Source organism: Chlorocebus sabaeus, chromosome 5 (genome assembly GCF_047675955.1).
Source record: "Chlorocebus sabaeus isolate Y175 chromosome 5, mChlSab1.0.hap1, whole genome shotgun sequence".
Taxonomy (NCBI): Eukaryota; Metazoa; Chordata; class Mammalia; order Primates; family Cercopithecidae; genus Chlorocebus; species Chlorocebus sabaeus.
In genome coordinates, this window is record NC_132908.1 from 64,068,401 (window position 1) to 64,079,261 (window position 10,861).

Here is a 10,861-nt window from a genome sequence, read left to right on the forward strand (position 1 = left end):
CCAACTCAGTAGAGGGCAGGGCTCTCACCTGTTCCCAGTTCCCACAGACTCTGCACAGTTCTATGGGAAAACAGAGGTCCTGGCCACACTTCTCCTGCTGCAGTCAGCATCCTCGCAGCGGCCACTCCAGATGGGCCATTGCTGCCATCAATAGGTGACAGGGAAGATGGAGAGAAGGGACTGGCCACAGTAGGACTTAGTTGGCTGTGGGTACGGGGGTAGAGTCAGAGGTGACCCTGAGGTCACAGGCCCAAGCAGTTAGATGGATATGAAGCTGGGAAGGGTAGGGGATAGGAGGGAAATATTCACTGGGTGGCATCAAATCCAGGTCCAAGTCCTGGAAAGAGGTCAGGCTCTAACTTCAGTTCCTGGAGTTGCTGACTCCCACAGAGTGTGTAATGGAAGCCAGGAGGGTCTGATGGATCGTGGAATTCAGAATAGTCAGGTGGCCTTGAGCCAAGAACCAGGTGACTTGGCCAGCATGGTGGCTCACGCCTGTAATCCCAGCACTTTGTGAGGCCAAGGTGGGTGGATCACCTGAGGTCAGGAGTTCGAGACCAGCCTGACCAATATGGTGAAACCCCCATCTCCACTAAAATTACAAAAACTAGCCGGTCATGGTAGTGTGCGCCTGTATTCTCAGCTACTGGGGAGGCTGAGGCAGGAGAATTGCTTGAACCCAGGAGGCAGAGGTTTCAGTGAGCCGACATCATGCCACTGCACTCCAGCCTGGGCGACATACGTGAGACTCCGTCTCAAAAAAAAAAAAAAAAAAAAAAGTGACTCTCAATCTTCTTGGTAGCCTTAGAGCCAAAATCTGCTCTCAGTTAGATTTTTTTTATCAGGTGCCATTGGCAGGAAGGATCTCCCTTACGTTTTTGTTTCTAAGAACTGGTAGCTGCAGCCCCTGTGCCTGTCAGGTCTGTAGATGGTTGGGTCCCCACTTCATTAGCCTAGTCAACATGGTGAAACCCCGTCTCTACTAAAAATAAAAAATTTAAAAAAAAAAACTAGCTAGGCGTGGTGGTGAGCACCTGTAATCCCAGCTCCTCGGGAGGCTGAGGCAGGAGAATTGCTTGAACCTAGGAGACGGAGGTTGCAGTAAGTTGACATGGTGCCACTGCACTCCAGTCTCGGTGATACAGTGAGACTCTGTCTAAAAAAAAAAAAAAGAAAAGAAAATGTCTAAAAGCTGGTTGGCCTGTCCCCTGGACTGTTGTCTGGAAGAAAGGTGATGCCTGCAGGCATTCTCACTGTGGAGTGGAGTGGATGTCCCAAGTTGGGCATGCCCTTGGAAAGGCCTCTGCCCTGCCTCAGTAACATTCCCTCCTTGAGTACCCTTGTTTTCTATTCCAGGACATCCTCTTTGATGCGAATACACACAAAGTGAAGAAGTTTGTTCTACACACCAATTACCCTGGGCATTATAATTTCAACATGTGAGTACACCTGTCTGTACCTTCCCCTCTGTAAAGTGAGTTTTGGACTGAAACCCCCAGGAAAGAGCTTGTGGCTTTGGGTGTTCACTAATTTATCTACATCTGAATTCTTGCTGTTTCATGGGAAGTGAATTTCCTGAGTGCTTGCTGTGTTCCTGGCACAGGGTCCAGTGCCTTATATCTCTCTATTTGAACCCATTTTATAAATAGGGAAATCAGTTCAGAAAGCTTGATGTCTCATCCAAGGTCATAGGCTCTCCAGACCCCAGGGCCAAGATCTTTTCTGTTTGACTTCCATGCCTAAATCTGGCCTCTCTCAATGAACACTGTCAGGGGCTCAGAGCCAGGTCTTTGGGCAGGTGTGTTTGGTTCTGTTTCTCCTGGGGTATGGGGTTGGAATATGGGAGTGGCCAGGCCTTCTAGGAGGCCTAGCCTTTACCCATCTGCCTTCTCTCTAGTTATCATCGCTGTGAGTTCAAGATCCCACTAGCCATAAAGAAAGGTGAGTAGTGAAAGCTCTCAGAGTAAGGGAGGGGTTTTAGAGTCTGTTTTCCACTATGAGAAGGGAGAAAAATCGAAGCAGTAGTTGGGCGTGTAGAGCCTCTGCCCATGGCCTCAGTTCCTCTGGGGTGCACTCATTGTTCTGGGGGCTGCAGTGTTCTTGGTCTGAGTCTCCCAGAGGCCCTTGAGGCCTTTGTCTTTGACTGTGGGATTGCTGGCCTGTGGAGGGGGGAGTTTCTTATCTACAGATGATCATCCAGGGGCCCCCAGCCTATCCTTGTTGCCTGCCACCCACTGCCAGTTGGTGTAGCTCACACCTGACTGACCTCCCTTCACCCCTCCATCCTCTTCCACTCTGGAACTCCAAAACAGCCTGTTAGTCCTCCCCATGTACTCCAACCCCAGTGCAAAGGGACACCAGGTCTGGATCCTGCCTAGGGCTGGGGCCACAGGTAGGCTGGGCCAGTTACCAATCTGCCCTGCTGTCTTCTCCTTTCAGAAAACGCAGACGGTCAGACAGAAACATGCACGACCTACAGCAAGGTGAGCACCTATCTTCCTACCTGGCACAGCCTGAGAATGAGGTGGACATGAACCTGCAGGCAGCATGGGGCTGTGTCCTCTAGGCCAGCCATTGGTCACAGGCATGTTCATGTCCCTACTAACCCCTGCTCCCCTCTGTCCCTCTTGCAGTGGGACAACATCCAGGAGCTCCTGGGCCACCCTGTGGAGAAGCCTGTTGTTCTGCACAGGTGAGCGGGAGTTTGATGTCCCTGGCCATCCCACCTGACTCCTCAGAGCCCAGAAAGCCCAGGGAAGCCTGGCACAGTGGATGTTGCTTAAAAATTATAGAAGTTGCCCAGGCGTGGTGGCTCACGCCTGTAATCCCAGCACTTTGGGAGGCCGAGGCGGGCGGATCACGAGGTCAGGAGATCGAGACCATCCTGGCTAACACAGTGAAACCCCGTCTCTACTGAAAATACAAAAAATTAGCTGGGCGTGGTGGTGGGCACCTGTAGTCCCAGCTACTCAGGAAGCTGAGGCAGGAGAATGGCGTGAACCCAGGAGGCGGAGCTTGCAGTGAGCCGAAATAGCACCACTGCAGTCTAGCCTGGGCGAAAGAGCGAGACTCCGTCTCAAAAAAAAAAAAAAAAAAAATTATAGAAGTTTCTGGTGTTGCCACAAGCATAATTCCTGCCCCATTCCACATTAAGAGTGAGTCAACTGTTCTCTGTGTTCACCTGTGCTAGAGAGGCTGTCCCCAGGGGTAGCTCCCGTCTCCCAAACCTACCTCCAGGTAGGGGGCCTTCTCACCTTTAGTTATGAATTCATAAGGAAGGAGGGCTTGGCTGGCTGGCCTGGGCTGTCTTTTTCCCATCAAAGCTGCTGCCTGCTGACGTCCACAGCCCCATTCCTGGTTGCCATGCTGCCTGAGATTCTCTCACTCAAGAGAGCCTTCTTGACTCCTCACTACCCTAGTCTAGTTCCACAGTAACTTTTTGTGCCCTGTTGGGTTCTGTATGTACAATTCTGAGTTGAGTGAGGCCATCCCTACCCCTAGGACCTTGCAGGCCTGTGTGGGAAACAGACATACACTCACAGCCATGAGACTACTGGCCAGTATCCCACACCCCAGAAAACACTGGATCCCTTGTTTCAAGGCTGTGGCCTCTGTCTGCCCCTCTAATTCTGAATTCTCTGGCCTCAGGTCTTCCTCCCCAAACAACACCAACCCATTTGGTTCCACATTCTGTTTTGGTCTTCAGCGAATGATCTTTGAGGTAAGCTGTGGAAGCCCTAGAAATAAACTGCCTAGGGGGTTGCTGGTCATGGCAGAGCCAGGTGAATGATGGAGTGAAACTGGGGAGGGCCTAACTGCCATAGTGGGCAGATTCATCCTTCTCCAGCAACCCTGTCTGCTGCATGTCTGGCCTCCCCACACTTACCAGTGAAGGTTCAAAAATGATGTTGAGAAATCTGGGGTCACAGAGGCCAAAGCAGTGGTCTGTATCCAATAAGATGGGAGGTAATGAATCCCAAGTTTCTATCTGAAAACATGAGTATAGCCACATGGGAAACCACAGGGAAAGTGGGGCCCACCTGAGGGTGTTGGGGGCCCTCCAGTGGCATGTGAACGAATGCATTGTAGGGGAGTGAGTGGCTCTGGAGGCCCTACTGACTTGGGAGAACAGTGAGCTGCCCTTGTTTTCCCTGTGGATGCGGTATCTCCAGCAGACACCAACAGTTCCAGGACTGGACACATGGCCCTGGTAAAGGCTGCGTATAACCGTTGAGAAACAGGCAGATCTCAAGTAGAGAGGGGCCCTTAGCATGAACCAGGGGAGGATGAGGAGTTGGGAAGTCTAGCCCTTAGGTACAGGTGTGTCACACAACCTCCAGCCCTCATGCACAGGATCTGCCTACATCCCTCTACCCCTCCCCCTTGACCCACTGTCCTCTTCTCACACCAGGTCATGCAGAACAACCACATTGCCTCGGTGACCCTGTATGGCCCCCCTAGGCCTGGTAGCCACCTGAGAACAGCGGAGCTCCCCTAGGGACATCACCACCCATGCCCCTCTGTCCCGTGGAACTGTGCATCACATCCTGCTCAGTGGGCCTCTGTACCACCCTGTGGGTTTTCTTGGACACCTGGCCAGTGTTGAAGGGCTGTTGTGATGTTCTGAGATTGCGCTCAGGCTGCATGCTCTGCCATAGGCTGAGTGGCCCAGATATTCCTCTGTCCATCCTTGGCCTGCTGGTGCCAGCAGGGGACACAGACTGCAAAGAGAAGCACAAAGTTTGAGCCTTGATTCCTGGACCCAGGAGCTCTCAACGAACAAGCAAGGAGGCAGGACACGTCAACCCTTGTCCCATGCACGTTGGGAAGACTTGGGGCTCTTTCTGTGACTGAGGACATAGGCACCCAGGATAAGGACAAGGTCCTGCCTTTGGCCCCACATTGCCACATGACCCTTAAGGCAAGCAGGTAGCGTGTCCGTAGTACTTGGTTGCAACATTTGCACTACATCCACTTTAGTTACTTGATGAGCTGGCTGTGGCCAGGGTGACCCACCTGCCCTTCCCTGTTCCTTTCTTGCACGTGCTCCCTGCCTGGGCACACCAAACTGGTTGAAACACAGCTTTCTACCATCCAGGTACGTGCCCAGGCCTGGTTCTCACCCCTGTTGGAGTCAGCTTTCAAGATTGCCTGTGCCCCTGCTCTGCCCCAACCTGGCTGGCAGGGCTGCATGTTTCCATGCTGTTTGCCTCTTTTATTTAATGCCAAAGTTTTAGCCAAAGACATCTTCCTACTTCTGTTGTGTTTCAGCATTCTGTTCTGCACTGTGGCCTGGCTCCCTGCCCCAACCCTGGGCACTGGCCCCTGGCTGAACCATTTCATGGCTCAAAGCCTCTGGGGGCTCAAGGAAGGCTGGGCTGCTCAGTCCCTTCATGGGTCTTGCTAATGGAAAGTAGCATATATGTGCTTTAAAAATATTAATCCTTTTGAAAAGAATTGAGAAGAGAAATGTATAATTTTATCCCATTTTTAATATTTTGGTCTAGCAACTTGTGATACATAGATGACAATTTTGTGAGTTTTTCAAATGTGTGTACAGATTTTTGTAAATATGACTCTTTTGTAATTAACTCATGTACAGCCTCATCCTGTATAGTTTAATGATGAATGTGCAGGGGACCTGCCTCAGGCTCCTATATGGTTCCTGGGCCTTATAGCCAGGTTTGTGTGGCGCTCCCATGACTTTGTGACTGACTGGTGTCTTCCCATTTGGACTGTGGCCTGGCCAGAGCCCCTTGCATATCCCCACTGTCAGGGGCAGCCAGGACTGTTCCCATCCTCCTGGAATGTGGGAACCTTCCTTATCCCGTGCCCACATCCCCTCTCCAATAAAGCACCTGTGTCCTCAGCAATGGCCTGCCATGTGCTGTTGCTGGGATGTTTGTACTAAGTGTGGGTATTGGTTTTTTGAGCAAGGGGGTAAAGAATATGGGAAATTAATAGTGGTGGCGTCTCAGGGGAAGACATTCCTTGGCTCCTCTGAGGGGATACAGCCTCCAGTGGGAGACTGGCATTGTTATGTGGGTTCAGGAGGTGGGGGAAGACTAGGTAGGACCGTGCACTCATTTGTCCCTTATGTATGGCTCCATCCCTGGTGCTCGGCCACACCTGGGCCCAGGAGAGGTTGTGAGAAGCACAATGTCTGTTTTCAGATGAGCTGTGGCAGAGTGTCTGCCAGGTTCATGAAGGCTGTGGCGGCCGGAGCCCCTCCACCTCTCTCTGGGGCCTGGCCTTGAGAGCCTCTGCATGCGTCCGCGTCAGCCTAGAGGTTCCAAATCCAGCAGTGTGGTAGAATTCCATGAGTCCCTGCCACCCCACCTGAACACACCTCTCTGCTACTAGGAGGACCAGACATGTCCATTGTTCTGGGACCTGTTGGACAAGAGATGGTCATCTACCACCCAGCCGTGGCTCGCTCAAAGGGTCACCATTACACGGGTTTCAACTGGTTCCAGCAGGGTGGACCACCAGGAGCCAAGCTTAACCCCCATCCCCTGGGATCCTGTGGAGACAGGCACCTGGTGATCGGGGAAGAACCACATACATAGCAATAATCTGCCTGGGAAACCGGCTCCATCTTGGGTCTGAGTTAGGACCTTGGGGCTGTAATTGGGAGCTAGGAGTCCCATTGGAAGGGGCCTGCAGCGACAGGCTGTGGATGCGCACAGGCTGGCCCATGCGGCCCGTGCAGCAGGCGCCACATAAGCCAGATGTCAGCGGCCGAGAGCCCATGCACTACAATCAGCTCGCGGTAAAAGCAGGGGTCGAAGGTGCTCAGATGCGGCGCGGCTGAAGGCTGGGGGATGCCAAAGGTTCGGAAAGCAGGGTGAGGCTCGGGCGTGAGCCGCAGGCGCTGCAGACACATGCCCAGAAAGACGTCGTCGATGGGGAAGAGCTCGACCTGCGCACAGGCGCCAGCCAGGCGGTGCAGCGTGGCCCCGGAAAGCACAAAGCCACCGCCGCCCGCGTAGGCCGGATAGGCGGGCAGGCCGTACACGGCCTCAGGGATGTAGTACTTGCTAGCCCGCGTGCGGATGGGCCGCGCCTGCACAATTACGTCACCAGCAAGCAGGTCTTGCGCCGGATCCCGCGACGCCAGGAACTCCAGGAGATTCCCCACGTTCACGAACACATCGGCGTCGCCCTTAAAAACGAAGCGCACGTCGGGGCAGAAAGCTGAGGCCCAGGCTAGAAAGTGGATCTCCTTGAGCGTTAGGTTAAAAAAGGTGTCGTCGAAGGCCCACAGCAGGATGTCCGCATAGGCAAGGCTCTCGGTCCGCAGCAGGGCGCGCCAGTGGGTTCGTGCCCCCTCCCCAACTTCGTCAGCCCCGCCCGAGCCAGCGCCCCTGGGCACGCCCAGCAAGAACACGCGGCGCACCAGCGCCCCCTGCACCCGACCCTCCGCGCCCCACGTCTGGCGCACGGCTTGGCGCCGCTCGAAGTCCTCTGCCACTGACTTGATAGCAATAAGCAGGTCTGGGCGGCCACCGGGTGCTCCGTCGCCGCGGCACTTGTGCGGTTGGTTAATGAGCAGCGGAAACCGCCGCTGGTCCTTGGCGCGCAAATAGCGGGCGAAGTCAAAGGGTCCCGTGGGCGTGGGCGGCACCGGTGTGTCTCCTTCGTAGACCGGTGGGGCTGCACCCGCGTCGGGTAACTGGAACGCGCGGGGAGGGGGAGTGGGCCTTGGTGCAGCCCTCCCTCGCGCTCTCGGCGCGCTCGTCGTCGGGGTCGCGCCGTCGCGCTGCGCATAGAGTAGGAGGCCCAGGGAGGCGCAGAGGAGCAACGTGAGCGAAGCGTCCCTGCGTAGGCGCAGCCTCCTCATCTCCGCGCGGCCTGCGCCCTCCCTCCCCTGTAAGGGTCGCAGTCGGCGGCAGGGGGCAAGGAGCCCCGCCCTCCCCAGATGAGGAGGCGGGAGGCCACGCCCCGGGGGGCTCCAGCGACCGGCCGTTGAACCCTTCGCGTCGTTCTCCTCCTTCCGGCTGTGTCGCACCGCCGGGACGGGCAGCCTGAAGGGACGAGAAGTTCACCCATGTAGCCAACTCCCTGGCGGCCTCGCTCCGGCCCAGGACTGCGACCCAGGACCGGGCAGGGAGACGGGAGCCTCGGCCCCTCTCCCGCCCGCCTCCCTCGTGCTGAGGCCGAATCCTTTCCACCCCTGCCATCCCCTCAACGTCGGGTCCTGGGGTCCCTACACTCACGCTCGGCCCTCGGAAGTGGCGCAGCCCCGGACGCCCTGGCCTCCGGGGCTCAGCGCAGGGTCCCAGGGGCCGCCATGGACGGGGACCGAGCCAAATGCAGCGTTGGCAGGAAGGGGGAACCGGTGCCGTGCCACGTGACCCTGCAGCTGTGCGCGCCCGGACTTCTGGAGCTCAGCTCCGCCCCGGCGTCAGGAACACTTCGGCCTCCGAATGGGGGACTAATCCCTGAGAGGGAGCCTCCTCACGGTCAGTCCCTCTGGGAAGGGCTGATCTGGGTGCTCACATGCCAAATTCGCTTTTCAGGGGGTTGAGAAGAAGCATCAACTCCTCTGGTTAACTCCCCCAACTCACCACTCCCCACTCCCGCCTCTCCGGAGTGGGGCGGAGCCTGGGCTGCTAGGAGACCCTGAGCGGGCCGGTTCCAAATGCGCATGAACCTGGCCACCATCCCGGGCCCGTCCTGCAGGCCTCTCCTCAGCAGCCCTGATTCCATGAGGCAGGGTGCATACGCTGCCCGAGACATGTGGCTGCCTTCTTACTCCTGGTACTGTCATGCTTCCCACCCCCAGTAAACACACGCACGGGACAAACAAGGCAGCCCACCCAATCCTTAGGACAACCCTGCCAGCAGCTCTCATTCATGCCCAGATGGGGGACACTGGGGGCTCCTCGGGGAGTTAAGTGACTTGCCCAGGATCAAAGGGCCAGAAAGCTCTACCCCCAGGTCTTCTGAAATTCCGCCCAGGATTCTTTCATCTGTCCTTGCCCCGCTCATCCATCCACTGGGATATAGAACAGGGGGCCAACCCAGTCTGCTTTAATTTCACAGGCAAGCACTTCAGCCTGTCTCCCCGGGGACTAATGGACCCGAGCCCAAGCCAGGTGCAGTTCTGAGTCCCCTGGTCTCCAGCATAGCCTACTGCAGGTAGAAATAATCAGCCTGTGCTGCTGCAGGTCAGACTGGGCTGGCAGGGATGGGGACAGCTTGGGAAGACTCCTGGCAGAGGCCTTGGCTTAGGGATTACTCTGGGATCCAGGTGGGCAGAGGTGCTCTGCAATGGAGAGCTAAGTCCGTGCCCAGCTCAGCTGCCAGTTCTCTCTTTCTTGGTCCCAGCCCATGTGGTGGAGCCTGGAATAGACAGCCTCCACCAGTCTCTAAGAACCCAGCCCCATCCTCTGTTCAAGGGCTATATCTGCTCCTAATGGCTTCTTCCCACCAACGTTCAACCTTAAAAAGCCAATTCTCTGGCTGGGTGTGATGGCTTATGCCTGTGACCTCAACACTTTGGGAGGCTGAGGTGGGTGGATCACTTGAGGTCAGGAAGTCGAGACCAGACTGGCCAACATGGTGAAACCTCCTTCTCTACTAAACCCCCTTCTCTACTCTTCTGTACTGAAAATACAAAAATTAGCCAGGCATGGTGGTGGGCACCTGTAATCCCAGTGACTCAGAGGGCTGAGGCAGGAGAATTGCTTGAACCTGGAAAGTGGAGGTTGCAGTGAGCCAAGAACGCACCACTGCACTCCACCCTGCGCAAAAGAGCGAGACTGTCTCAAAAAAAAAAAAAAAAAAAAAAAAAAAAGCCAGTCATGGTGGCTTACGCCTGTAATCCCAACACTTTGGGAGGCCAGGGCAGGTGGATCACTTAAGGCCAGGAGTTTGAGACCAGCCTCCTGGCCAACATGGAGAAACCCTGTCTCTGCTAAAAATACAAACATTAGCCAGGTGTGGTGGCACGTGCTTGTAATCCCAGGTACTTGGGAGGCTGAGGCAGGAAAATCACCTGAACCTGGGAGACGAAGGCTGCAATGAGCCAAGATCGTGCCACTGCACTCCAACCTGGTGACAGAGTAAGACTGTCCAAAAAAAAAAAAAAAAAAGCCAACTCTCCACCCTGAGCCTCACTCTTTCTGGTCATGAAGTAATCAGGAGTCCTCTGCTCCAGCTTTCTCCATGGCCTCACCTCCCATTCCCTCCTGTGATAAAGCTTCGGACTGCCTCCACCATGACTCAGAAAGACCCCTGCCTGGTAAGCTCCTTTTAACTGAGTCCAACAGATGCTCCTCAGTCTTGACTAATTACCCACTCCATTATAGCGGGTGGGTAATCCCCTGGTTTCCAAATCTCCTGGTTTTCCTCCTTCCTCTTTGGCTGTTCCCATTCTGGTTGGTGTCCTTCAGGACATCCCCTGGGGCCACCCCACCCACTCCCACTTGTCTATTCATCAATCTTTAGATTGGACCCTTGTCCTGAACTCAGAACTACAGACCCAGCTGCCCTCATACTCTCTCCCTGGATGCCCTGCAGGAACATCATGCTCAACTTGTCCCAAACAGAGCAAGCACTTCACTTCCCCCGGGGCCCCATCCCAGCAGGCAGTCCCACCCACTATCCAACTGGCAAAGACAGAAACTTGGGGTCCTCTCTCAGCCATTCCTCACTCAGTGTCACCAGGCTTGTTGCTCTTCCACCCACACAGCTCTTGGTGGTCATCCCCTTCCCTCCATCTCTGCTGCTGCTGCCCCAGCCTGGGGCCACCATTTCCCCCACCCCCATCCTCATCAACCTCCCAGTCTTGGCCAGGTGCGATGGCTCACGCCTGTAATCCCAGCACTTTGGGAGACCAAAGTGGGTGGATCAC

The 10,861-nt window shown here is 55.4% G+C and overlaps 2 protein-coding genes across 2 annotated transcripts in view; one reads left to right on the forward strand and one right to left on the reverse strand.

Annotated features, from left to right (window-relative positions):
* PHAF1 (phagophore assembly factor 1) overlaps positions 1–5,873 on the forward strand; it is a 35,727-nt gene extending 29,854 nt beyond the window's left edge. Inside the window, exons 12-17 of the mRNA XM_007994015.3 lie at positions 1,357–1,439; positions 1,898–1,941; positions 2,440–2,483; positions 2,634–2,692; positions 3,649–3,721; positions 4,412–5,873. Coding sequence (XP_007992206.1) covers positions 1,357–1,439; positions 1,898–1,941; positions 2,440–2,483; positions 2,634–2,692; positions 3,649–3,721; positions 4,412–4,498 — 390 coding nt within the window. The 3' untranslated portion in view covers positions 4,499–5,873. The remainder of the gene's footprint in view (positions 1–1,356; positions 1,440–1,897; positions 1,942–2,439; positions 2,484–2,633; positions 2,693–3,648; positions 3,722–4,411) is intronic.
* B3GNT9 (UDP-GlcNAc:betaGal beta-1,3-N-acetylglucosaminyltransferase 9) lies at positions 5,475–8,594 on the reverse strand. Its single transcript, XM_007994016.3, has 2 exons — positions 8,220–8,594; positions 5,475–8,027 (listed from the first exon to the last, which is right to left on the reverse strand). Exon 2 carries the CDS (start codon positions 7,841–7,843, stop codon positions 6,638–6,640), a length of 1,206 nt encoding a protein of 401 aa, XP_007992207.1. The 5' UTR covers positions 7,844–8,027; positions 8,220–8,594; the 3' UTR covers positions 5,475–6,637.
* Between the last annotated feature and the right edge of the window lie 2,267 nt (positions 8,595–10,861).

What these genes read in the sequence shown, in the direction of transcription:
- B3GNT9 (XM_007994016.3), bottom strand. Translation starts at nt 7,843, where the DNA reads ATGAGGAGGCTGCGCCTACGCAGGGACGCTTCGCTCACGTTGCTCCTC.